The sequence below is a fragment of the Enoplosus armatus genome, chromosome 4, assembly GCF_043641665.1.
Source record: "Enoplosus armatus isolate fEnoArm2 chromosome 4, fEnoArm2.hap1, whole genome shotgun sequence".
NCBI lineage: Eukaryota > Metazoa > Chordata > Actinopteri > Centrarchiformes > Enoplosidae > Enoplosus > Enoplosus armatus.
The window spans coordinates 304,734-331,228 of record NC_092183.1 but is presented as its reverse complement, the minus strand read 5'-3'; the positions used below and the strand labels follow the sequence as shown (position 1 = coordinate 331,228).

General features: G+C 42.7%; 1 protein-coding gene across 1 annotated transcript; it reads right to left on the bottom strand.

Annotated features, from left to right (window-relative positions):
• Positions 1–3,129: 3,129 nt before the first annotated feature.
• On the bottom strand, positions 3,130–26,493 carry LOC139284428 (dynamin-1-like). Its single transcript, XM_070904695.1, has 23 exons — positions 26,333–26,493; positions 23,120–23,193; positions 22,883–23,032; positions 22,356–22,559; positions 21,899–21,997; positions 21,223–21,383; positions 20,515–20,657; positions 20,022–20,157; positions 19,792–19,859; positions 18,566–18,704; positions 18,329–18,415; positions 16,407–16,477; positions 15,996–16,047; positions 15,870–15,881; positions 12,581–12,694; positions 12,275–12,384; positions 11,967–12,078; positions 11,860–11,871; positions 11,575–11,742; positions 11,414–11,500; positions 8,540–8,694; positions 8,290–8,460; positions 3,130–3,190 (listed from the first exon to the last, which is right to left on the bottom strand). The coding sequence occupies exons 1-23, from the start codon at positions 26,491–26,493 to the stop codon at positions 3,130–3,132; spliced, it is 2,547 nt and encodes an 848-aa protein (XP_070760796.1).
• Between the last annotated feature and the right edge of the window lie 2 nt (positions 26,494–26,495).

Below are 26,495 nucleotides of genomic sequence, written 5' to 3'. Positions count from 1 at the left end.
GTCTGCAGGTGGACAGAGTCAGACAGACAATCGGACAGACAGAAAGTCAGATAGACAGACAGACAGCCGTCCAATCAGCAGAGTGACAGTTTAATCCTCTGGTTTCATGTTATACAGCTCACACTCTGCTGTCTCTCTCTCTGTCTGTATGTCTTTGTCGCTCTACCTTCTTCCTGTTTTTGACTCTCTTCCTTCGTCTTTCTCTTCTTCCTCTTTCTGTCTCAGTTGAACTAAATTCAGTCAGCATGTCTGTCTGTCCTCACAGTGAGGAGGAGGATGCTGTCAGGTTAGTAATACAGCATCAGTCAGTCTGTGATCCTGCAGCATCCCCTGGTGGCTGGAGGCAAACAGTACACATCTGCACTGTAAAAATAAGTGAGGATTGTTAGGAGTTAGAAATAGGAATTATCTGCAGGCAAAATAAAAATACAAATGTTTGTGATGAACAGCACTGAGTCTCATCAGTATTCATTAAATCACTTCTTCTTTCATCATCAACAGTGTAAATAGATGAAGTCATCCAGTTCTCAAAGTAAGTGAAACTGTTGAGTCGGCTGAGACAATTTGATTAAATGTCAACAAATATAAACTATAAAACAGGGCTTGAGTTGTAAACCTTTATCATCACATTATCCCCAAGTAGAAGTAAGACAAAGAATAATAACAGTGACAAATGTTTTTTATATGAACCGGTTTCTAGTTAAAAATGGAAGGGGGGTCTGCTATAGAGGGAGGAGAGGGTGAGTGAAGGAGGGAGAGATTTAGGTCATAGTCCTGGAGAAGGAAGCTAACCAGAGGGTGAGTTAGTGAATGAGTAGGTCAAATAAATAAATCAATAAATAGATTACCAGTTTGGACAATGTGTAAACTTTACACTGTAAAGAAAAGTTCCTGCAATGAAACATTTCAGCATAAATAAGAACAACAACATCAATCAATGAGCAGATGAGTTAATGTAAAGAGCTGAATGTTGATGTGTTTAGTTTTTGTCTCCCCAGAAAAAGAAGAGTGGACACTCGTCATCTTCATTTACACAAACTTTATTCATGTCAACACATCTCTGTTGGCTATGATCACATGACAACAAGATACACAAATAAACTACACACACACACACACACACACACACACACACACACACACTACAGTCTGCATATTTCAGTTTAATAGATCTATATATATGTTCCTCACATATATATGGTACATTATTATCTTCTCTGTAAACATTACATTTATATTAATACAGAGTGAACTATCTACGATCACAGGTGTGTGGGAGGTCAAGCTGCGTTCAACAAGCTGCTGCAGAGCAACATGTGCAACACCTTCTTCTCACCATCTTAACACACTAGAACACTTCACAGTCTCTGTTAACACAGTGAAGCACATGTCGTGTTGAACGCAGCTCAGAACTCGACAAACTCAACAGAATCACCATGACATGAACAGCATACACATACACAGGTAGAATAAATAGATCAGCAGTTATAGTTTAGATCCGTTCAGTCGGAAACATCACGTTCAGTCAAATAGACAAAATCTAACAGCTGGCATCTCTGAAGAAAAACTCCAGCAAACATTAATACTTATCAAAGCTGTAGACCTGCATTAATACTGATGACTGGGATCAACATTTGATTCCTTTTACAACATTTTCATCTCCTGGATTCATTCATCACATCTAATTACAGGTAAAAAGAGACAAGGTTCAGTTATTTCACTCCCATTTAATTTAACCCAATGAGTTAAATCCAAATGATATTGTTGTTTTCAGAAAACTCACAAGGAAATGATTAGGAAATGCCCGGCCCAAATAAATACAGTGTGCAGTTACCCAGACCTCCACATTGCGAATATTAGATGGTTATTGTTGGCAGTTTGCTGCTAACTGTGTCAATTAGTTTTAAATCCAAACTGGAACCAACAGGAGCCAACTGTTAGAGCAAGCTGGAGCCAATCACAACCAGCTGGAACCAGTAAGAACCCATCACAACCAGAAGGAGCCAACTGGAACAAGTTACAACCAGTCGTAATTAGCTGGAACCATTTAAAACCCCCCAGTGCCAGATGGAACCACTTAACCACCAACCAGTAGCAACCAGTCAAAACTGGTTGGAACCAGTTGGAACTGGTGGTCATAGCCAGCTGAAAATATTTTGGACCAGTTTCATCCAATTAGAACTGATTGGAGTCAGTGGAAGTGAGTTGGAACCAGACAGAACTGTCTTGAACCACTCAGAGCCAGATGGAACCAGTAAGGACCAGATGAAACCAACTGGAACCAGTTAAGTCCAGCTGGAACAAGTCAGAACTAAATGGAACAAGTTAAAACCAGTCAGAAAAAGCTGAAATCAGTTAGAACACATTGGGGCAAGTCAGAGTCAGCTGGATTCACTTAGAACCACTTTGGACCAGACAGAGCCAGTAGAATAGAACAAAACGACTAGAACACATTAGAGTAGATTTCATGACTACTGGTTTAAATGGAGGAAGGCTAACAATGCTAAATGTGTTGTTCTTTAACAAGGTGACAGCTAACATCAATAACGCCATATAAATAAGAACAGCCAATAATAAATAAATCAATAAATAGATTATCAGTTTGGACAATATGTAAACTTTACACTGTAAAGAAAAGTTCCTGCAATGAAACATTTCAGCATAAATAAGAACAACAACATCTTCTTACAATACAGAAAAAAGAGTAGCTAAAAAAACAAACAGAACAAAATGATTTTGTGCCAGGAGTCGATGCAGCTGGCTAACTGATCCCAGAGCAGTCTGAACATCCAGAGAGGAGTGAGAGGTCTTCACTTCCACAGCACCTCTGGAGTCTTCTACAGTACTTTATAAACCTGATGTGATAAACCACATATTTCTGTCGTTTTGACAGACAGGCAGCTGACCTGTCTCACTCTCCTGTGCAGACAGACAGCTGGACGACATATCAATACACTCAATATTGCAGTAGCATTTTGCTGATCATTTGCTATATAGTCATAATGTGCTGATAATCAATATCATTATGATGATTATTATTATTATTACTAGTACGGTTCACAGTAACACAGCATCAATAGAGACCAGGAGAACAGTTCAGTAGAGACACAAACACACACTCGGATCAGGTTAACCCTCAATAGAAGACTGGGGGCTCTCTCCGTGGGCGGGGCTACCTTTACTGGGGCGACTGGGGAGGAAATGACAAAAAACAAACATGAAGAAGGAGAAAAGAAAAGAACAACAATGAATCAACAGAAAAATAAACAGGCAGTAGGGTTCAAGGGTCAAAGGTCATGTCAACGGATGAACAATACTGTGCTGGTACCTGTGGGAACCAGTGGAAACCAGTCTGATATAGCAACCAAAAAAGTCAAAATTCATATCAAAGACGACCAGTTCTCTGTTCAAACAACGAAGAACCAATTCAAACCAGTCTGAACAGGTTGTAACCAGTTGAAACCAATTGAAGCCATTTGGAATCAAATGGAAATAGTTAGAGCCAATTGGAACCAGTTAGTCTGAACTGGTTTCAACCAGTTGGAAGTAGCCAGAGATGGTTAGAACCTTTTAGAACCAGATGGAAACGGTTTGAACCAGTCAGAGCAGACTGGAGCCAGTTAGGAGAACAGAGGTCGGTCGAGGAGAATGGATACATCAGGGTAGTAAAGTACATTAGAACAGAATATGTCAGAGTCCAGTAGAGTCATAGTTCAGAGTAGAATCTCTGGTGTGACAAATATTTATATTTATCTTTACGCTGATTAGTTTTCCCTACAGTGAAATTGATGCCGTCATAACTTCTGCCTCCTCACTGCCAGAATGACATTTACAGAAGCAAATCTGTTCCACCACATTTTGAGATTTAATTTCCAGCACTGAATTTCTTTGCATAGATATTCTGTAACTAATTTTTTTCAGATTAAATAAGGAACACGATACCAAGGATAAGCAATTGATTCTGTCTGAAATCAAACCAACATCCAGCCAATCAAGTTAAGCTACATTGGACATGTGACATCAATGCTTGAAATTACCTGCTTGATCAAATACCTGGAGACAAAGTCCAGAAAGAGGGCAGGAATATCTTTGAGTATCTCTACTGTGAACGCCTCTCTGACTGACAGAACAGATAACTGCAGTGATATAGACCTGAGCAAACACAACATGCACTTGTGTTACAGCTGTAGAGGACAGTATACCAGTAGGAACCAGCTGGAACCTGGAGATACCAGTAGGAACCAAAGGTAACCAGAAGAAACATGTTGGAACCAGCTGGAACCAGTAGGAATATGTTGGAACCAGTTGGCACTCGTGTAAACCAATTGAACCAAGTAGGAACATGTTGAAAGCAGTCCAAACCTTAGTACTGACTGGAACTTATTGTAACCAGTCAATGCTTACTGGAACCAGTTGGAACAATTAGAAGCTTGTTGGGATTCATTGAAACAAGCAAGAACCAATTGGAATCAGTTAGAACTCCTTAGAACCAGCTGGAACCAGTAGGAACCAGTTGGAAATAGCTGGCATCAATGGAAACATGTTGGAACCAGTAAAAAGCAGTAGAAACCAGTATTAACCAGCTGAAACCAGAAGGGACCAGTTGGACCAAGCTGAAACCACTAAGAACAAGCTGTACCCAGATAAAACCAGTAGGGAACAGTTGGGCCCATCTTAAACCAGTATGAACGAGTTGAACCTAGTTGGAACCAGTAGAAACTTGTTGTCACCAGCTGGCACCCAGTGAAATGAGTAGGAAGCTTTTAGAACCAGTCAGAACCGTCTGGAAACAGCAGGAGTTGGTCCTGATGTGTTAACAGTCTGTTTGTGCTCCAAAACCACTTGTGATACATTTGTGAACAAGGCTGAAACATGTTTAATCCGGCTGGATCCTCATGTGAGTGTGTGTTTAATGTGTGTGTGTTTGTTAGAGGGAGGAGTCAGAGTCTGGTCTGGAGGGTCGGGATGGAGATGCAGGAGCCCTCCGACTGGAGACAACACAACAAAAACAAGTACAAACAACAGACAGAGACAGACAGTCAGTAACAGGTCGATGGAGGTGTCAATCACACAGCTAATTGTGATGCTGGGGGAGTGGGCGGGGTCACATGGCAGAGACAGCTATCTGATTGGACGATGAGGCACACACAGTGTTGGTGAGAGACAGTGACATCACACAGACAGCTGACGTACCATTGGTGAACTCCTCACTGGTCACTGATAGAGATTCTGAAAGAATAACCATATATGGTCAATATGAGGGGGGCGGCGCTACCTGCAGGACACTGACACACCTGAGAGCTTCCTGTTTACCCTTATAAGGTACTGTTAGAACAGGATCACACAAACAGAGACAAACAGACAGACAGACAGGAGAGACAGGTAGACAGACAGACAAGAGAGACAGGCAGACGGACAAGAGAGACAGGTAGACAGACAAGAGAGACAGGTAGAGAGACAGGCAGACGGACAAGGGAGACAGGTAGACAGACAGACAGACATGGCTCCAGGTGGACGTAAAGAGGTTCATGGTGAAAGACAGGTTCTTGAAATACTGATATCAGTTAATCTGTGTATCAAGTGCAGAGATGGCCCAGGGCCTGTTTAGCCTAGCTTAGCTCAAAGACTGGAAGCAGAGGGAAAGTGCTAGCCTACGAAAAAAGACACCTTCCAGCAACTAAAAACTGTCCTGTTAGCTAGGAAGCCTTTAAATCCAAGAGTCAGTGGGGTTTTGTTGATGGTAGTTTTAAGGCCCAGTCACACCATTTAAAATCAACATGGAGGAAGCTAACGTAGCTTATTAGCTGTGTGTCAGTGTCCAGTTTTATTGAAGCTCCTCTGTCAAAGTGTAAACAACAACAACAACAACAACAACAGAGACCTGGTTTACACACAGATACAGCTGTTAATACACTGTGGAGACTTGGTGTCCTGATAGCGACAGAGCTAACAAGCTCTAACTAGGTTAGGTAGGTGTGATTGTTTTTCTTTTTAACTCTTTTGCAACAATCGGCCTTATTGCGTCTTGTTTCTTGTTCTAGAGCACTACAAAAATATGCAGATTCATTTTGTACCACTTTCTGATGTGACAGGACTTTATACTGCAAACGTCAACATTATACCATCATATCAACAATTTTTGTATTTTACTGAGCTATAAGTTGTATTTTCTTAAAACAAATGAAAATAATCTGCCAGTGCAGTGAAAATATTTAAATTTCTTTTAATACAAATCAACTTTTTTGAGAATCTTCTTGACTTAAGGGTGACTTTTATTTTTCTATTTTTCATAAATCACAACGTAGTTTAGATGTCGGGCAAAGACGTCTTTTCAACAACATCCTGCTGGGTGGGAAGATAAAGATGCTCACTTCTAGAAAGTTTTTGAAAGAAGAAAATTGAATGTTCTCACTGCACTTTCACTTAACTAACTTTTAGAACTCGATATCAGACAAAAACTACTTTTTGCAGTGTAGTTGGAACTGCCTGGAATGAATTTTGAAGTTGTTAAAAGACGTATTTTTCATATTTGATGGAACTAGGCTAACGGTTTCCCCCTGTATCCAGTCTTTGTGCTAAGCTAGGCTAAACACATCCTGGACCTCTCTTTGTGCTGCACTCACAGGATGCAGATTTCCCAAAATATGGGACTGATCCTTTAATGTTAACTGGGCGGCTTGTGTTTAAAGATGGAGGAGTGATGAAGTCTGAGGATGAAGAAAAGAAGACTGTGCCGAGGGAGGACTAGAGGAAGAAAGAAAGAAAGACCAGTCTTTCTTTTCCATGTCTGCGCAGGTTGTTTGTGGATCGCTGCTTTCTATCTACAGCATCAACAAAGAAGAAACTCTAACCACAAAATTCGCTTTTTTCATGAAGTCTGGTCTAATAAACACTGTGTGGTTTTTCAGATCATTTCTGTGTCCAGTTTCTGAGTCAGAAACAGCTTTCACTGTATTTTTTCAGTTGGAACCTGCAGAAGCTTATTCATTAAGTTAAATTGTTTATTTTTATTTCATTTTCCAACTTTTTGATGGACGTGAGAATGAGAGCTGAAGCTAATGTACCTCGGTGTGTGTTGAACCAAACTGGACACAGCAAAGTCTTCACCACACTGATCTGAACACTGAACACCTGGAAACATCTGGAACCACATTCATGCTGCATTCAGGTCACAATACAGTGTGGGGAATTACAGATTAAAGTTGGCGTCTCACTCATTAAAACATGAAACATGTCAGAAAATGTCCTGATCAAGTTATTATTTTATTATTAGTCTTTGATCTGTCGATATCTGCCAGTAAACATAATTTTCCAGCATCACACAGTTTTGCATTCCACACTAATTCAGCAGTGAAACCAGCTGGTTTAGGTCACTTTGCATTGTACAATTTCCCCCCGGGGATCAATAAATTATTTCTGATTCTGATCCAAGTCTTTATCATCATCACTTTACCCAACCAGTCGAGGCAGAAGACCCGCCATCCAGAGTCTGGTTCTGTTCGAGGTTAAAGGAAGTGTTTCCTTGCTCCTGGTGGGAACTGTAACTGAACTGGTCTCTGTAATAATATAATAGAGTCTGGTCTAGACTATATGTAAAGTGTCATGAGATGACTTCTGTTGTGATTTATATGAATAGAACTGAAAATTTCATTCAAATGGAGCTTTGTTTAAGTCTAACTGAACTTCTATAAATTCATGAAAACAAAACATGACCTGCTGCTTGTTCACTGGTTGAAGGAGATAACCAGCTGGTGGAACTAATAAACAGCTGGTGGAGCTAATAAACAACTGGTGGAGCTAATAACCAGCTGGTGGAGCTAATAAACAGCTGGTGGAGCTAATAAACAGCTGGTGGAGCTAATTCTCCAGTCACTGCCATTAAACCACCACAGAAGAAGAAGAGGACGCGACGAGATGACGTCATTAAAAAGCTCCAGTGGAAGCTCAGACGATGGAGAACCGTGTGGAGAACATGATGGAAACATGACATCTGTGCTGTGATGCAGGTCACAGCCTCCTCATCGCTGTTTCCAGCTCTTCACTTTCAGTCACAGCTTCAGTTATTCATCGAGTCTGTTTCTGGTTTCATCCTCTAACAACTTTACACTCAGACAGGAAACTCGCCTTTGCAGTTTTTTTTATGCACAAATTGAAAATGTGAATAAAACAGGAGGACAGAAACAGACAGACGATACACCTCGTCTCTATAGGATGCCACAAAGCTGCTGCTACCAGGAGAGAGAGTGTGTGTGTGTGTGTGTGTTTGTGTGTGTGTGTGTGTGTGTATACCTGGGGACTCCAGGTGGGGGCGCTCTGTTGGGTCGGGAGGGGACGGAGGGCGGGGGTCCAGGGTCAGGTGACACCGCAGGACGAGATGGAGGGCCGGGGGCAGCACGACCACCTGGACGAGGAGGTCCAGGAGGGGCACGACGCTGGGGGGTCGGACTGGACATGGGAGACCTGTAGAGACCAGCAGACTGATTCAGTGATGCTGATCATACATACCATATCTGTAACAGCTGACTCGTTGCTAAGTTACCTGCGTCCCGACGGCATCCCCGTCACCTGCAGCCAGGAGTCATCGACAGGTGGTGGCATCGCCGTGGTGAAGGTGGAGGTGCTGATGTCACCGATGATGCTGAGGCCTTCACGCAGAGCGTGATACATCCTCAACATCTCATCACGGTGCTGAGCCTGGGTGAGAGACAAAGAGAGAGAGAGAGAGATTTGATTTTTAAAAGTAACTTTATTCTATCAATCTTTCAATAAGCCGTTTACACAACTATACAACCATCTTTAAAGAGGATCAATTATGCTTTTCCTTATTTTCTGTCATATACACTGTATATAATGTTACACTGTTGGATATTCATACTAATAATGAGGTAAATGTATGTAAAAGTAACTCTAAACACTCCGTTTGATGTAATCCAATGCAATCTATCCCAAAAGAAATCAATCAAAACGGCTTGAATTTTTGAAAACAATCTTGAAGGGGCATCCACGCTAATCTGTGCCATAAAGAAGAGGACACTAGGTTGTTAATTACAAGTGTAAGAGCCACTTCCACTTTTTAAGGCGGCCTTCTATTTTTTCTCCCAGTGTTCTCCCAGTTCTTTCCTAACACAGAATCATCACCTAGAAACAATCCCAAGTACTTTATCCCTCCCTTATTCCAAGTTAGCCCTAGAACTAACTTATCCAGCAACCTTTTTCCTACCATCACAGCTTCACTTTTGTTCCAGTTCACCTTTGCAGAGACCTACATTCCCCTCCAAAATACGGATATCCCTTCGTTTGTTGATTATTGCCATGACATTGTCTGCATATGCTGAAATTTTAACAGCTGAAGCACAACCTGGAAAACAAACACCTGAGAGTTCTTTCCTGAGTTTGTGAAGCAGACACTCAATAGCGAGGGAATACATCACCCCAGAAAGAGAGCATCCCTGCTGTACCCCCCTCTGTACACTAAAAGGCGCAGCCAAACCACCATTAATTTTTAGCATACTTGCAATATCACAGTACAGTACCTGGATCTTGGCTATGAAACCTGGGCTGAAACCAAAAGCATTTAGCGTCCGCCACAGATATTGATATTCAACCTGGTCAAAAGTCTTTTCCTGGTCTACGGAAATTAGACCAGTATCTATTCCCAATGAGACAGAGACATGAAACCAAACCAAACATGCTGAATTAAAGTGATATTATCTCTAATTAACCTGCCAGGCACACAATAAGTCTGGTCAACATGGATGACCTTACTCATCACCTCTCTTGAGTCTAGAGGCTAAAACTTTAGAGAGGATTTTATAGTCCCCACACAGCAGAGATATAGGTCTCCAGTTCTTCAGATCTTGTAGATCCCTTCTTTGGTAGCAAGGTGATAACTGCCCCCCTACAGCTCAGTGGTAGCTAATCCTCCACATATTCTCTCTTGAAGAGGTCTTTGTAGAAGAGGGTGGCATGTCTCCGAATCTCAGGGGTTTCCGTTATTGTGGATCAATTTTCAGAGCGTGAAGAATGAATGATCCTTCTCTGACCATTCTTTCGCTCCAAATTAAAGAAAAACTGCAAGGGAGCATCCATTTAAGAAACATTCATGAACTGGGAGTGGACCAGAGGCACCCTGTGCTGTAATGGCCAACAGGTTGGCTAAGGCAGCCTTTTTAGATTTAAGGGTAATGTGCTTGGTGACATTACGAGTGTACTGCTGACAGTACATTATTTGACTCGTCCCAATATCCCACCATTGCTACACTGAAGAAAAGGAAGATTTGTTTTTCCTATGTGAAAACCATAAAAATGAAAAAGCTTTATCATGTGAAAGAGCATTATTAAAATGCACTGTATATCTTAACATTTTTAATATAAAAGGAGCACTGAACAAGGCAATGTTCAGACAAACCAACAGGAACTATCTGACATGTTTTAAAAATACCAAAATGATGCTTAAAACAATAAAAACGATCAAGTCTGGCCAGAGAAACAAATTGTCCTGGGAGTGACTCCAGGTGTACTGCCTGTCATTCCTTTTAAAACCTCTCCAAACATCTTTCAACTCGTACGTTTCAATTAGATGCTTGAGTCAGCAGAAGCAGCAGGGTGACAAAAGTCATCAGTACAGGTATGAATAACATCACACAAAATGTTTAAAAATCTCATTCTTTCAATGCTCAAAACTGGAGCATAAACTTTCACAAAAAACATTTTCACATTTTCATATTGTACTTTGACTTTTAAGATGTGGCCACACATTATTTCTTCTACCTCAACAGAACAGGGACTAAAGCTTTTAGGGAAAAGCACACGAACCACAGACACCTTATAAGAAAGACTTCCCCAGGCCACTCCTTCTTCCAGCCACGTTCATTCTCAGAGTCACAAAAGTCACATCTAGGTTTTTTATTGCATCAGTTTGAACAAAGAAGCTCTTTTCACATCACTTTAAATCACCCATGGAAAAGTAAGAACATATCACTACAAAAACACATACAATTAGTATATGGAGAAACATTTCTGACTTAATCATCATCTTCGATTATTTGAGCTCTGACTTTGACAGTTGAGACAGACCCGTCTGTTCTGAGCCCGAGCCGGTCTGCTCTCCGGCCTCAGGGTAGGACCAAATCAAATGTCCCTCAACCAAAACATTTCATGATCCAGAAGTCGCAAACACGATATAACTGAAGCCATCAACATTGGCACACGACATGCTTTAATTTAGGCGACTCTCACACGAGCAGAACCATTTCAATAGCAGACACTCTCTCTCTCTCTTTCTCAGTCCACCTGTCTCTCTCTCAGTCCACCTGTCTCCCTTTCTGTCCACCTGTCCTTCTCTCAGTCCACCTGTCTCTCTCTCAGTCCACCTGTCTCTCTCTCAGTCCACCTGTCTGTCTCTCTGTCTTACCTGTTCCTGGGACTCCTCCATCAGGGTGTTTTGGTCTCCACAGGAGTAAAGTTGAGCCAGCAGGTCAGAGTGGATGTACTCCTTCGTCTGAGGAGCAGAGAGAAGATCACGTGACTCATTACATCACTTCCTGTGTGTGTGTATCTGTGTGTTTGTCGTACGTTGTTGACCATCAGGTGCATGATGGTCTTGGGGATGAGGTCTCTGACGGTGCGGTGGATGATGGACAGGTACGAGTCCACCAGGTTCCTGACGATCTCCACCTGTCGCTCCAGCTGAGGGTCCAGACTGTGGATGTGCCCGTCTCCGCTTGTCTCCTCCACCTCCACCTGCACAAACATGGCCGCCAATTAACTACACACACATAAACACAGACCCTCATTGATGTAATGGGGTGGACAAAATAATGGAAACACCTATGAGTTTATAAGAAGAGAGGAGCTCACCTTGTCTTTGTCCTGCAGGAGGACGGAGAGGAAATATTATTCATAGTTTGTAATAATGTAGTATGGCAGTATTAATGTAGTAATACTGCAGTAGTAATGAGTTGTACCACGGTGCGTTCAGGGTACACTCCAGCTCGTAGGAAAGAAGCCTTCCAGCTGTCCACCTCCTCCAGAGACTCACTGGCCAATTCCAGCTGACGGTAGTCTTTGTACACGTTCCTGAAACATTTCGGTTTTTATTTGATTAAATGTTGAAAGTGAAGAATTAGACAGAAACATGACGCTGCGTTTATTAACCAACTACACACACACAGACAAAAAGGAAGGTGAGTACCCACTATGTCACTGTGTAAATGGATGTGTGTCCCCACAACATGAGTAATACATGTCCACTCCCTCACACACACACACACACCTGTGTTCAGTGTTGAACAGGGCAAAGATGTGTTTGCTGGACATGAAGCTCTTCTCGATGTCTTTGAGCTTCAGGTTGTCCACAGGCAACATGTACTTCTTCTCCTTCTCCTGCAGGGGGGACAACAACAACAACAACAACAACAACAACAACAATAACAACATTAATAATGTCTGCTGAGAGCCGACTCTTCAGTTGTGACATTCACACAAATTGACCGTTCATGTTTGTTCGACTACAGCTAACGTTAGCTAGCTGTAGCTAACGTTAGCTGTAACTAGCTAGCTTTATATGAGTGAGTGTTACCTCATCATCTTTGTACCAGGACAGGGTCTCAGCAGTCAGGACGAACCAGTACTCTTTAGCTCCTCCCTTCATGATGCTGATGTTGTTGATGGTCAGCCAGCCTTTACGGATTACCTGCACACACACACACACACACACACACACACACACACACAGGTGTATAGGTGTATAAATATATCAGAATCAGAAATACTTTATTGATCCCTGGGGGGAAATTATATATATACATATATATGTACATTTATGTATATATATATATATATGTGTTTTTTATTTAACAGGTAAAAGTCTCAGTGAGCTAAACATCATGACAACAATAAACACAAACAATACGAACACACACACACACACACACACACACACACACACACATACACACACACACACACACACACACACACACACACATAAGTGAACACCACATCAATAATCAGACCAATAATTATCGTCTGGATTCTAAACCGTAGAAAGCTGAGCTATGATTGGATCTCATATATCAGTAAGTTGCAGTCGAGTTGCTTACCCTAAAAAGCCGCAACAGTTTCACACAACAGCCAATCAAAATGCGGATAACACGTCAGATGATGACGTCATACTACCGTTGATGTGGAACAATTTCAACTGATCCATTTTGACTCGACAACGGCAAGTTTAGCTAACGTTTGCTGTCTGTTGTTGTTAGATAATCTTCTGAAATCTGCTGCTGTCGTCGTCATCTGTAACGGTACATTATTAAGATCCTCCTCTCGGAGATTCCTTTGGGACCTGAGGGATGAAACCTGTTACAGAAAGGGGGGCAGAGACGCGGATGAACTTGCTACTCTACGACAGGATGAGCGAGGCATCACCTACAACCATTACTGGCTGCTTGAAACAAGAATTTACAAATGTTCTGATGAGTGATAAAGTATTCAAAAACGAAATGTTAACTAACGTTAGCTTGAATAAAATGATGGATTTGTTTGAACGTTGGAAACATTTTGGATAATTTAAATCCACAACTCAACAAAATATATAACATAGGTCTGTTTTGTTTTTAGACATTTTAATGTGGAGACACAGAAAGTTCCACAACATGAGGACCATCTTGAACCGGGAGGCCAAGAAAGTGGAAAGCTCACAGGGATCTGGTGTTGGGACTGATACTGTAAATGTGCCACGCTGGTTCCAATTCAGTGGGATTCAGTTCCTGAGCGATATCTTTAAAGCAGGACCAAACCAGGACTACATGGAGCACAACCCTGTTCTGCCCCGACTACATCTCTGCAGATGGGCCACATTCCTGGCGTCCCTCTAGAGAGGGTTTGGAGATATATTCAAACCCTGGTGTAAATACACCTGAGGAGTATTGTAGTAGTCTCTTTTCTCAAACTGCCAACAGCTGTAGTTTGGAGAGAGAACATCTCAGACCCTTTATGGGGGTGTTTACACCAGTATTTGAACTCAAAGCCCTTTCTGGACATAATCCCGACACAGCCACCACTGAACACTTCATTTTATATACTTTATAGGAGGAACAGGGCAAACAGGATCACCGGGACACCGGTGCCTACCGCGGTCCAAGTACCAGAAACTCCAGCTTGACAACCCCTGAAGCACCAACACAAGGAAAGAAGAGCAGATGATAATAAAGAGAATGATGCATTTATAGATGGACATTTATAGTAGCAGACTTACATACGGCAGCAGCCAGCGGTAGTTGACCCCCCTGACACTTTGGTCATTTGATGCTGAAACTCTGATGGACATTTCAAACAGGGAGCTCTGCAAAGCTGAGATCCAGCAGGTTTTGTTGAAACACCTTTTTAATGATTTGGGTAACAAGTGAAACGTAAAGTTGACTGAGTGGAGCAGCAAGGACCAGGACCACATCTGTCCCCCCGTCAGATGTGGTTCTGTTGCGTCAAAAGGTTTCATCTTCTTTGTATGTTATTTGTTATTTATTAAGACATTGTATTCTAATTTATTTATTACATGACAGTGAAACAGGTGTCAGTTCATCAGCAGAGCAGCGTTCAACACAGAAAGAACAAACAAAGTTTATAGTCGATACTGTTTTTATTCAAACTCATGTTTCATATTCACATGATTTACAAAGGTTCCAGGACTCTTCAGTGGTTCAGGTTTGAGCCCCCACTGTTGAAGCAGTTCTTGAACTCCTCCCTGACCTCCTTTGCTGCTGTGGTGTCAGGGTAATACGAACAACTGCAGTTCTGGTCTCTGGTCTCTCTGCTTCACTGCATTTGTCCTCAGGGCAAATGCTTCATCAGCTACTTCCACATGAGGCACAGGTGTGGTCCTGGATGGCTGGAGGTTTCGGGTCTAGTAGCTGGAGGGTCCCTCTCTGGAGAGCTGTCCTAAGGTTGCTCTTGTTCCCTACACCACCATCACTGACTCTGCCGTTGGTGCCCACATCCACGTAGATGAATCTCAGGTTTGCATCCACAAGGGCCTTGAGCACGGAGCCCCTCTCGTTGTGGAAATTAGACGTACTATGTTCAGACGACAGCGTTAAAATGTGCGTCACATCCAGTAGAACAAACAGTTGGGAAACTGCCACTGTTCTTCAAAGCCTGGGGCAGTGCTCTCCATTCAGGACCGCTGCTGGGCACTCAGATTCAATTCATTGCAGTAGATTGTGTTGCAGGTCTCAATCCCGACGGCAGAGACAGCAGGACCACTCGTTCTAAATGCAGACAACAGAGACGCATTTGATTCCTCTGTTGGCAGCCAGTCTCTCTGCAGCCCTGATGAATGTACTCTGGTCCACACGGGTGAAAAACAACATAATATGAACACGTTCAGTCTAGTGGTCACTGTTGGTCATAGATGAGGCTACAGTTTCATTCTGATGGCAGAGGTGAACTCACCGGAGGCTCCTTGGATCCAGATCCTGGAATAAAGCAAAATTATCCAGCGGTGTCTTTTGAGATGCCTGTCCGTCATCCACAGACGTTTAGACGTTTAGCTCGTGTTTTTCCTCCAGCGTGTCGATAAAAAATTATATTAATGAAATCATTCAGCGACGAAATGAGTTCCAAGACCGAAATGAAATTACGACTCTTCACGAGAAGAACGATGACGTCTGATTATAGACCACACACACACACACACAGACACACCACACACACACAAACACACACACAGACACACACACACACCACAGAGACAGACACACACACACACACACACACCACAGAGACACACACCACACACACATGCACCACAGACACACAGACACACACACACCACACAGACACACATACACCACACACTGTGAACAACTCACCATGATCTCGTCCTGGTTGCCACGGCAACAGAGAGAGGGACGGTGAGACAGAGTGAGAAGAACAGTGTGGGGAACAAATGAACAAAGAGCCCCCCCCCCCCCGCCCGGTTACCTGTAGTGACTCACCTGGTTACCTGCTGCTTTCTTCTTGTTCATCTGACTGCTCTTCTGCTGGGCACTGACAGACAGACAGACAGACAGACAGGTGTGTTGTCGTGTGTCCAATGACTATTTAACAACTTTAGTGACATTTTATTCCTGAATACGTTCATATGTAGCCTTAACAAACAGACTGAACAAAGGAAGTCCAGGATTCTTATCTTGAGATGGGGCTTTATCAAACAGCTGACCAGCTGTGTTCAGGTGCTTCAGGTGATTTTAATCTTGTAAGTCCAGATGTAACCAGATGTGTCCATGCAGGTGAGTCTTTGCACCAGAATGGTCCCTTTCTCTTGTCTTCATCTGTAGTTTTATGTTTATAGTTTTGATTTCTCTTCTCACTCTGTAAGAAACGCGTGTGTGTTCAGACGTTCTTACTTGGCAAAGCCGATGAAGTCTTCATGGTTTGTGTTCATGTAGGCCAACTCAATATCAATCAGCAGCATCACCTGAAGAGACAGACAGGCAGGCAAGCAGACAGACAGGTGATCATTACTTCTACTGTCCATTTGAATAAATCAGTCTAAAGTCTAAATCAGCCTTTGTTTCTGTGTGTGTGTGTGTGTGTGTGTCTGTGGTCAGTGATTTGAATACGTATGTGGGTCACTACTGCTCACACTGTTAGCATCGAGTGCTGATCTACTTTAACAAGCACAAGAATAAAACAGTGTGGCTCAAGGTGGGAGCTGTTAGTTTCCCTTCATGTTCAACATGTGACTTCTTGTGATTTCGACGGTCATGTGTGACGGTCGTGTGTACATCTTAAAGCTTCAGTTTCCAGATTTAGAGGCTTTAACATTCTCATTCTTAACATGTTTAATGAATGTTTTTGGTCAGACATTTACAGTGAAATGACAGTTACAGTCTGTCCTGTCTGTCTGCAGTCCAGCCACAGAATACAAATCTCCAACCAACACAAAACACAGAGTGAGAGAAAAAAACAAAACAAAACACGCCTAGGTGATCGACAAAGCACAAACATTGTATGCCTGGTCCAAATACACAACATGCTCAAGAAGGTAGCACCAAGCGTTTTTATCCAACAGTTGGGCAACATTGTCGGGTAATAATCCCAAGAGACATAATGATGGAGTTTTACTCAGTTGTATTTCAGACATCTTATTCAGGACAGAAATTATTTCATCCCACATACTGTCTGTTTTGTCACACTCATATGACATATGAACCAAAGTTCCCACTTTCGTATCACATATCATTATTTCTAAGTTTGAGTCTTGCTAATTTGGAAGGAGTTCAGTAAGATCTATTCAAAATCTTATAGAAAACGCGGTTAATACTGCTGCCTTGGCCTCGGACAATGACGTGTCTTGTCCTGGAGTTATCGCCTGGTCGGGGACCCACCCGGTGAATCCTGTCAACTTCATACCAGTCATCAACATTAATATCTAATGCCTCTGACAGCAGGGTTTTTATGAAGGCATCCCAGCACCCTTACATTCTCCTTAAGTGTGTGATTCTGTCTCATCAGGTCATTCACTGCTCAGGCCCTTTTTGCCTCTTCGTCTTCCAGTTTGGATATTCTCGATTCTGCCTCGGTAATCCTGCCGCCCAGATTTTTCACTGTCTCATTCAGAGCATGTACTCCTTTTTTTTTCTTCTTTTTTTTTTACACCAGAGGGGTCTGTAGCCAGGCTCTCATGGACAGTCTTAATTCCCTGAAGTTCAGTCATCACGATTAAGGTGGCTTGTGGAGGTGTTTCCGCCATCTTGGTTGCTTCTGTGGCCTACAGCGTGTTTTTGCCTCATTGGTTTTGAGGAGGGTTATGCGTGAAATAGTGACTTTTTATCGACATTCTCTAATAGATTTGATCAGTTTTTTGTGTTGTATTCTGGTTTTCAGTCAGCTTCAGTGAGATGATAGTTGAGATGTACATGATTTCTAAGAATCATTCCACAAAAATTTTGAATGTGCAGAAAGTTTGGAACATGAGCAGAAATCTTGCTAAAACACATATGAGCTTTTAGAGTCCAGGGTTTAAAAATGCATTAAAATGATTCCATCGATGTGAAGAGGTGCACATTTAAAGAAGCAACTTCCCCAAACGAAAGACACAAAAGAGGATGAGCGAATAAATCATGCCGACATGCGTGTTGACTCAGCAGCGAAAACATGAAATGAGAAAAGTTGATCTACAGAAGAATAAGTATATATCATATATAACCATCAAATATAATCAACACGACGACAGAAACTATTAAAGCCATCAGGAGAGCAAATGAACCAGCAGACCCGTAAAGTGGATTTAAATAGAATCATATGACAGATCAGGCAGACAGACCTGGTCTTTGGTGCGACTCTCTCGGTCTCTGATATGCTGAGTGACGATTCTCTCCATCTCCTCTCTGAGCATCGGATACTGAGCCAACTGCAGACAGGAAACACAGGGAGGTCAGAGGTCAGAGGTCAAAGACTGGACTACACAGTAAATGTGACCAAAACTAGGAGCTAAAAGAGGAAACCGAGTTGAGTTCAGCAGTAGCAGTAGTAGTAGCAGTAATAGTAGTAGTACCAGTACCTTCTGTGTACACTGCCTGACAGTGTTCACCAGCTCACTGATCACCATGTCGACGCACTTCTGACACGGTTCTTTGATCTGAGCGATCAGGCGCTTGACGATGGTCTCAAACGCCATGTCAGGTGTGAACAGACCCGTCCTGAACAGAGAACACAGGTGAGCTACCTTAACACTAGGAATGGGAACTGATAAGATTTTATTGATACCAATGCCATTATCGATTCTCCTTGTCGATCTGATTCTTCATCAACTCATGATCAATTTTCTGTGTGGAAAAAAAGTAGGCCTACACAGGTTTTATTTAGATTTTATTTAAGGATATCCCAAGTGTTTTTGGTACTCATACCGAGTCCAATCCAATAGGCAGGCTGTATTTACATAACTGTTGATTAAATATTAACATATATTCATATTAATATATAACAACTTCTTGATCCAAATACTGAAGGTCCTGAATCAGAACTATAAAGTTGATCAGTTTAAATTATTGATATTGTAAATAACCCACTTTATGTTTTAGCCCTAGAAAAGAGATAGTCCAGTTAAACAATATTTTAGTCGCTTTTATTACGTATTCTTGCCTGTTTAAGCATATATTGTCTTATTTCCTGTTTGGTTTAGAAGGGCTTTTATTTTGAATATGTACAGGAAGTTCCTGCAAAAGTAAGGCACTTTGAGTGAAAAGTTTGATGTATTAGCACCCCCCCTGAAGAGGCACAAGGTTAGTGTCTGTTATAATACTGTGATATTCAGAGGTTGTTTGTGTCTTGAATTAATTTTGAACTGTAATAAGTCTTTCTAACCGTTTGTTTATTTAAGTTAGTGTTAGCTTAATACGTGCTAGGTTGTAATATTCTAAAAACGTATGGAAAGGTGACTGACATGCTATATTTGTTGTTTTGTGTTCTGTAACCAGCTCTTATGGTGGTTTTTGAGATTTGTAATGAATCTGAAATCATCAGTCAAGTGTCAGACCATCTTTCGGTGGGATTTGCTACAGATATGATATGGATGAAAATTGAACTGACAGAATGTGACTCCTGAAACTGACGTGATGCGATCTGCTAGAGAGAAGACCTCAGTTGTTGGGACTATAGAAACACGTGCAGCTGTATAGCAGTGTCACAGAGTGATGCCTCTTTTACCTCATAAACAATGTACAAAAGTACAGACACCAGAACATTTAGGTTTAACACACACCTGTTATCACGTGACTTTAGACTCACCTGATTCCGTGGATGTTCTTGATGGCGTAGCTGATCTCTTTACGAAGAGTCTTCTCATCACTCTCCAACTGCACACACACACAGAGCAGACATGTTGACGTGTCAGGAGAAAAACCTCGGCTATAACAGAACAATAATCACCACAACAACAATGGCTGCATCCCATTTTGATTCACAAGTGGGGAGAGTGTGTGTGTGTGTGTGTGTGTGTGTGTGTGTGTGTGTGTTACCTTGACCAGCTCGAAGGGGAAGCGTTCGTGGAAGATGCGGTTGATCTTTGCGCCTCCTGACAGCTCGTAGGTTTCCACCTGATCTCCAGATCCTTCGATCCGCTTCTCAAAGTCCACCGCAAACTGCTGCACCATCCTGACACACACACACACATACACACACGTAACTTGTCATTGAGGTGGTGTCATGTGACTTCCATGTGATGTCTGATATCTTGTGATGTTATATGATGTCATGCCGTGTCATTTCCTATCAAATTTTGTAGTCTAAACCCCCCTTCTTTTATTTATTTACTTTTCTTTTTTTCCTCCTAAAATTCAATAAAAATATTCTTGAGAAAAATGAGTCACGTGATGATGTAATTCATGTTATTTCATGTGCTGCCAATCAGTCAGGTCAGGTTTTGTTGAGTGTGGGTATTACTGTGTGTTAGTATTAGTGTGTATTTACTGTGTATTTATGGTGAATTTAGTGAGTATTTAGTGTACTGACTGCAGCAGGGCCTTGGTCTTGCGTCCTGGGTCGTCTGGTCTGAAGTTCTTGTACTCCTCCACCTCCTTCTCGATGGACAGCAGCTGGCTCTGCAGTTTGCTGCGTAACCCTGGCAACGTGTCTCGGATATGGTTGGTCAGTTGCTAGGGGTAACAGAGAAATGCTCTGTTACTACGGTTACAGAGGATCAGTGAGCAGAGAAATGAAAGAAACCACTTCCTACTTAGTGACCACCATTTTAGTGTGACATTTAGTTCTGATCCAAATAGCAGTCACATCTGAGCCACAACGGAGCCACATCTGGGCCATATTCAACCAGGTGTTTTTTGGTGAGTTTCAGCTGGTTGTATATAGGCCAGATGCTGGTTTTATGGTGAGTTTGGTTAATTTGTATGTGGGCCATGTATGTGCCATGCACAGTGGGGGGGGGGGGGGGGGGGGGGGAGAGGTTACAGTAGGTTTTGGCTTATAGCATGGGGGCTTAAATCCGGTTTTACAGGCCTGTTTACAGAACATGTGAACACCTGAACTATAGAGTGATATGAGCTGTAATGTTATTTCATACTGATATAAAACATGCTGAGTCATTTTACATAATTATCTCTTAACATATAAGTAATAGTAATGGGACAACTGTCCTCTGTTAGAATGTAAACCTATATTTATATGTGTAAGTGTGTGTGTGTGTGCATGCGTGTGTCTGTGCACCTGGTTGAGGACTTTCTGCAGGTAGGCGGTGCCCATGCGGTCGGCCAGGTGTCGGTATGACGCGTGTGACAGGAAGAACTTCCTCTCGGCCTGCAGAGCTGCTGTGATGTCTTTCTTCCCATCGATGTCCTTCTGACTGCGGTTCACCACCCCGATGTAACCTGACACAGTTCAGATCTGTTAGCAACACCTGGTCCATCAGCTGGTCCTTCAGGACTCTCACTAGTCCTCAGGATTTATATCTTATCAACACTATGCTGATGATGTCCTGGATGACTCATAGTTTCCTGCAGTTAAATCGAGTCCTGGTCTCCAAGTCTCCAGAGACCTTTGAAACATCACATCAGCACTGAGGTTCTTCTAGTCAAAGTTCAGGACTCGTGGTGATCGAGGTTTTTCTGTCCTGACTGCAGGTTCTGGATCAGTTTACCTCTGGAGGTCAGACACCTGTTTATTCTCAAATATATATTTCACAGATGCTTCCTCTTTGATTTCAATAAACTATTGTTATTGCTTTTTTGGTTATCGTTATTTTTTGTCACACTAGATTTTGTGCTAATTAATAAAAGTTAGATTACAGAACCATGTTGAGGTGTCCACATGTATGATGTAATAGACACCTGACAGCCAATCAGAGGGCAGGATTCTCTGTTGCTGTGGTGCAATGTGTCTCTACCTCTGCGTAGCGGCAGCAGTTTGTTCTCCAGAATGTCTCTGGCGTCGGTTCCTTCATCCATCAGATCCAGTTTGGTGATCACACCGATGGTCCTCAGACCTGAACACACATTCAAAATGCTTTATTTAAACCATCAACTACATTACAAGCATGGACCACATGAAAGGCCCCCCTCTGAATAATATAATCATTTTGTGTTTCTTTTTGTGGTTTTGAGTCTCTTTGTGGTGGTTTTGTGGCTCTGTGGTGGTTTTGAGTCTCTTTGTAGTCGTGTGTTTTGTTTCTTTCAGTGACATTTTGGAGGTGAAGCCCAGGGGCCCCCTGACGCCTCTGGTCCCTGGGCCTGTGCCTGGGCCCTGGTAGACCTGCTTAGTAATTGATTCATGATTACATAAGTATAAGATATAGACGGTGTGGAGATGTAGAGGATGGAGGTGAAGGTGTCGAGGACTCTGACCTTGCGGGTCGACCTCCTTGGCAATCTTCAGAGCGTCAGAGTTGGCAAGGTCAGAGTTGGCGGGGGAAACAGCCAATAGGAGGCAGTTGTCCTTGGTGACGAACTGCATGAGCATCTCTCTGATCTGGTGTTCGATGTCGGCCGGCTGGTCGCCCACCGGGACCTTCGTCATCCCAGGGAGATCCACCAGAGTCAAGTTCAACACTGACAACACGAACACACAGATGTCAACCTGGACTGCAAGTTAACTGTCACTAAACCCCGCCCCTAAACAGTGATTGTCCAATCATAGCTTAGCAGCAGTAAGGGGGGGGGGGGGGGGGGGGCTCTGTGCAGTGTTTTCCACATGTTTTTGTAAGACAGTGATGGGATGACCTCAGACCCTCTAGGGGGGCTCGGGGACATGCTCCCCCAGAAAAAAATGTTGTACATTTTAAAGTGAAATGCATCAAAGCTGCACTTCGAGAGCAAAATAAAGAAGAACTCTGTGCTCTGTGTGTGTGTGTGTGTGTGTGTGTGTGTGTTACCGTTAGGTGAGTAAACTCGCAGGTTTATGGGGACCGGACTGATCCCTTTGTTCTGTCCAGTGACTCTATCAGTTTCAGCTTCGATCTCCTGACGGACTTCATCAAAGTCTGTGAACTTCTTCCCTTTACAGTGCAGAAACTCTGCATACTCTGATCGATCAATACACATCACATGATCAGTCACATGACCAGTTTCACAGAGGAAACATGAACCTATTTACAGTCCGAGTGTCTCACCTGTTGGACATTGGATGAGCTGCAGCACCAGGGGGCGCCGAGTCACGATACCTGAACCACGGGGGAGGAAGTCCCTGAGGGAGCAGGAGGATGAGGAAGAGGAAGAGAAGGAAGAAGAGGAGGAGAGGGAAGAGAAGGAGGAGGAAGTGGGGGAGGAAGAGAAGGAGGAGGAAAGGAGGGGGAGGAAATAAAACATTTTACTGTAAAATTATATTATATTATATTACATAACCCTTCAGTGACTGCAGCTTGAAGGGAAACATCGTCACGACATCCTCAGAGTGTGTGTGTGTGTGTGTGTAGGTGGAGAGCTACAGTGTCTGATTCCCCATGTCGTCAGCGCACACACACACACGCATCATGCTGTGACTGTCATGCGATGCTGCTTCAACCCTGCTGAGTCATGTGACCAACAGCGACCAATGAGAGGAGAAATACAGAGAGAACAGAGAGAGACCCTCCTCATCCTCAGATCCTCAGGGTGAGAGGAAGATAAAAATATTCAACCAATCAGGCGTCAGCTTCCAGCAGGACTCAAACTACAGACCTCAGAGACAGAAGAAAATTACTTATCAATAATCAATAAGTTCATCAACCTGCTTCCATGTTAATGCATAAGTAATATCAATAATAAAATAATATACTGTAGAATAATAAAACACTTAACGTACTTTATGAATTTTAAACATTTCATCTACAGAACTTTTACAGTCAGTTACCACGTGTCATGCTATCATCTTATAAAAAAGTTGAACCAACTGTCCACATTAACAGTGTCACTTATTACTTCTGGGGTTCATCAGGGTTCAACTCTTGGTGCTGCATATTTTCAATGTTAGTATTTAACATGCTGATATGTGTGTCTGAGGGAGGAGGCGGATCAGGAAGAGGAGGGGGAGGAAGAAGGGGAGGAGGGGGAAGAGTCAGTGCACACACTAACCAAAACAACAAAACTGGCTGTTTGTGAGTTCAAAAAATGACTCGTTAAAGCTGCATTCATATATTTTTGTCAGTCAGTAAACACAACATCTGATCTTATAATGTAGTTTGTATCAGCCAACAGTTTCTTATTTCCACATCCAGCAGTCACAGAGCAACATGGTCCTTCATGTGGAGTCATGTTTGTGTCAACTGATGAATCAAGTCCAGTATTCTCTCTCTGTTAGCTCTGTTGTTGGTCTCCTCCACCTCCTGAGGGAAACATCTGTCTCTTCAACTGCTCATTGCTGCACTGTGTTGAGCAGCTTGTCTCTGACTGAGTCTGTCTGCTGCTGAGCAGCTCGTGTTCAGTGGCTTCATCAGAGCTTTTATTCTGAAAATAGCTGGACTGAATCAGACAGGAAATGTGTTGTAAAACCAAAACTAGGAGCTAAAAGAGGCTAAAAAGTGAAATCTTTCTCTACATTTATATCAGTCTAATGGAAGAGTAACAAGAACACGTTCAATCATGTTCCTTATAGAGACTTGATAATATCTACATCTTTACTACAAACAGCTCTGAGCTCTACTGTTAGGAGAATATTTACTGTTGATAATAACAGATTTATTTGAGTAGTGTCTACAGTCTTCTGGCTGTGTGCAGCCTGAGAGGACGGAGGTGTTTAAAGTGCAGTATGAACTGACATAATCAGGGTCTTGGGGGCGATCCAGCTTCATCACCTGATCCTGATGTCCTGGTTCAGGATCTAGTTTCGACATCGAGTGATGTGTACTGAAAGCACCACCCAGTAAACCTGAGCTCTCCATCATCAGGTCATCGCACTGGCATCTGGATACATCTGTGATCTCAGACCAACATCTAACCCTTCGGCTCCACCACAGTTCTGAGCTCTTATCAAAGGTTCCGAAAGATAAAGATTTCAGGTCAAGTCTTATTAGATCAAAGTGCTGCCTTTGACACAGTTGACCATAAAATGCTACTGGACAGACTGGGAACCCTGGGCAGGGCTCTCGGGCTCAGTGTTAAAGTGGTTCAAGTCAAATCTTCAGGATAGGAACTATTGTGTCTCATTATGCATCTGGTCGGACTAACATGATGTGTGGAGTTCCCCAAGGCTCGATCCTCGATCTTCTTCTATTTAACATTTACTTGCTTCCATCAGGACGAATGATACAGAACAATAACATTGACTGTCACAGGTTTACCTTCTCTGTCCACAGACTCATTAAACTACCTGATGACGGGATGTTCCTGAACTTTCTTCAGCTCAATGCAGACAAAGCCAAAGAAGGAAGGCTGAGAGTCAACACTCATCTTGAGTCTGTCTCTGAAAACTCAGTCTTGCATAGCCAGACCCTCTCCACACTTCAGAGGAAGGTCTGGCTCAACCTCTCATCAATCTGGGATCGAAGATAAAAAGCCTCTGGCTTGTTTGTATTTCTTTAAACCACTCACAATCGTCTTGTGATTAGCCTAGCCTACATCCGGTAAACCAGACTACTGAAAACCAAAGACCAAGTCAGACATCTTGGAGAGTTCAACTTTAACATCAGATCAGATACAAAGTCTTTGTTCTACCGTTTTAAAAACAGCGAGAACCAGAGGATTATTGTCCAGGCAGAGGAACTAATCATGCTTTCAGCTCCAGCAGGTCAGACTACTGTGATGGTCTTTACTGAACCATCTCATTCAGCTGCTGCTGCTAGAGTCCGAACAAAAACCAAGACCAGGTCTGTTCACTGACCTTCAGTGTGTCAGAGTCTTTTACCCTCTGATCCCTCTCAGACCACCAGGCTGCTACCTGACCCAGACTTTCATTAGAATATCTTTATTTATAAAGAATATTGACACACAGCAAAAGAAACATTCGCTAAAATAATGAGAGGAACACAAAAGTTTAAATACAGAATAAAACATTATGACAGAAATATAAATAATATTTAAATATATAATAGATATGAAACCAAAAAGATTCAAAGTTTAAATGTGAATAAAAGCTTTTAAAAGCTCCGCATAATATCATGTTATAAATATATTATATATGACTGTAGTTCTGTTGCAGTGCATTATAATCTAGAAGAACCTGTTTATCTGTTAGAACCACAACATATTCAGCGGGTCAGCCGCCTGCAGTCAGCCCGGCGGCTCGCTCTGACAGGGGGGTCGGGAGTCAATGCCCGGCCCGGCCCGGCTCGGCCCGGACAGGCCCGGACAGACAGACAGACAGATAGGCAGACATTCAGACAGACAGACAGAGAGACAGACAGACTCACTTGCCCACGAAGTTCTCCAGTACTGAGCTCTTCCCGGCGCTCTGCCCGCCCACCACCGCGATCTGCGGCAGGTCGAGGCTCGAGTTCTGGCCGATGGAGGCGAAGGCGTCCTGGAGCTTGTTCACCAGCGGGATGAGCTCCTCCATCCCCCGGTTCCCCATGG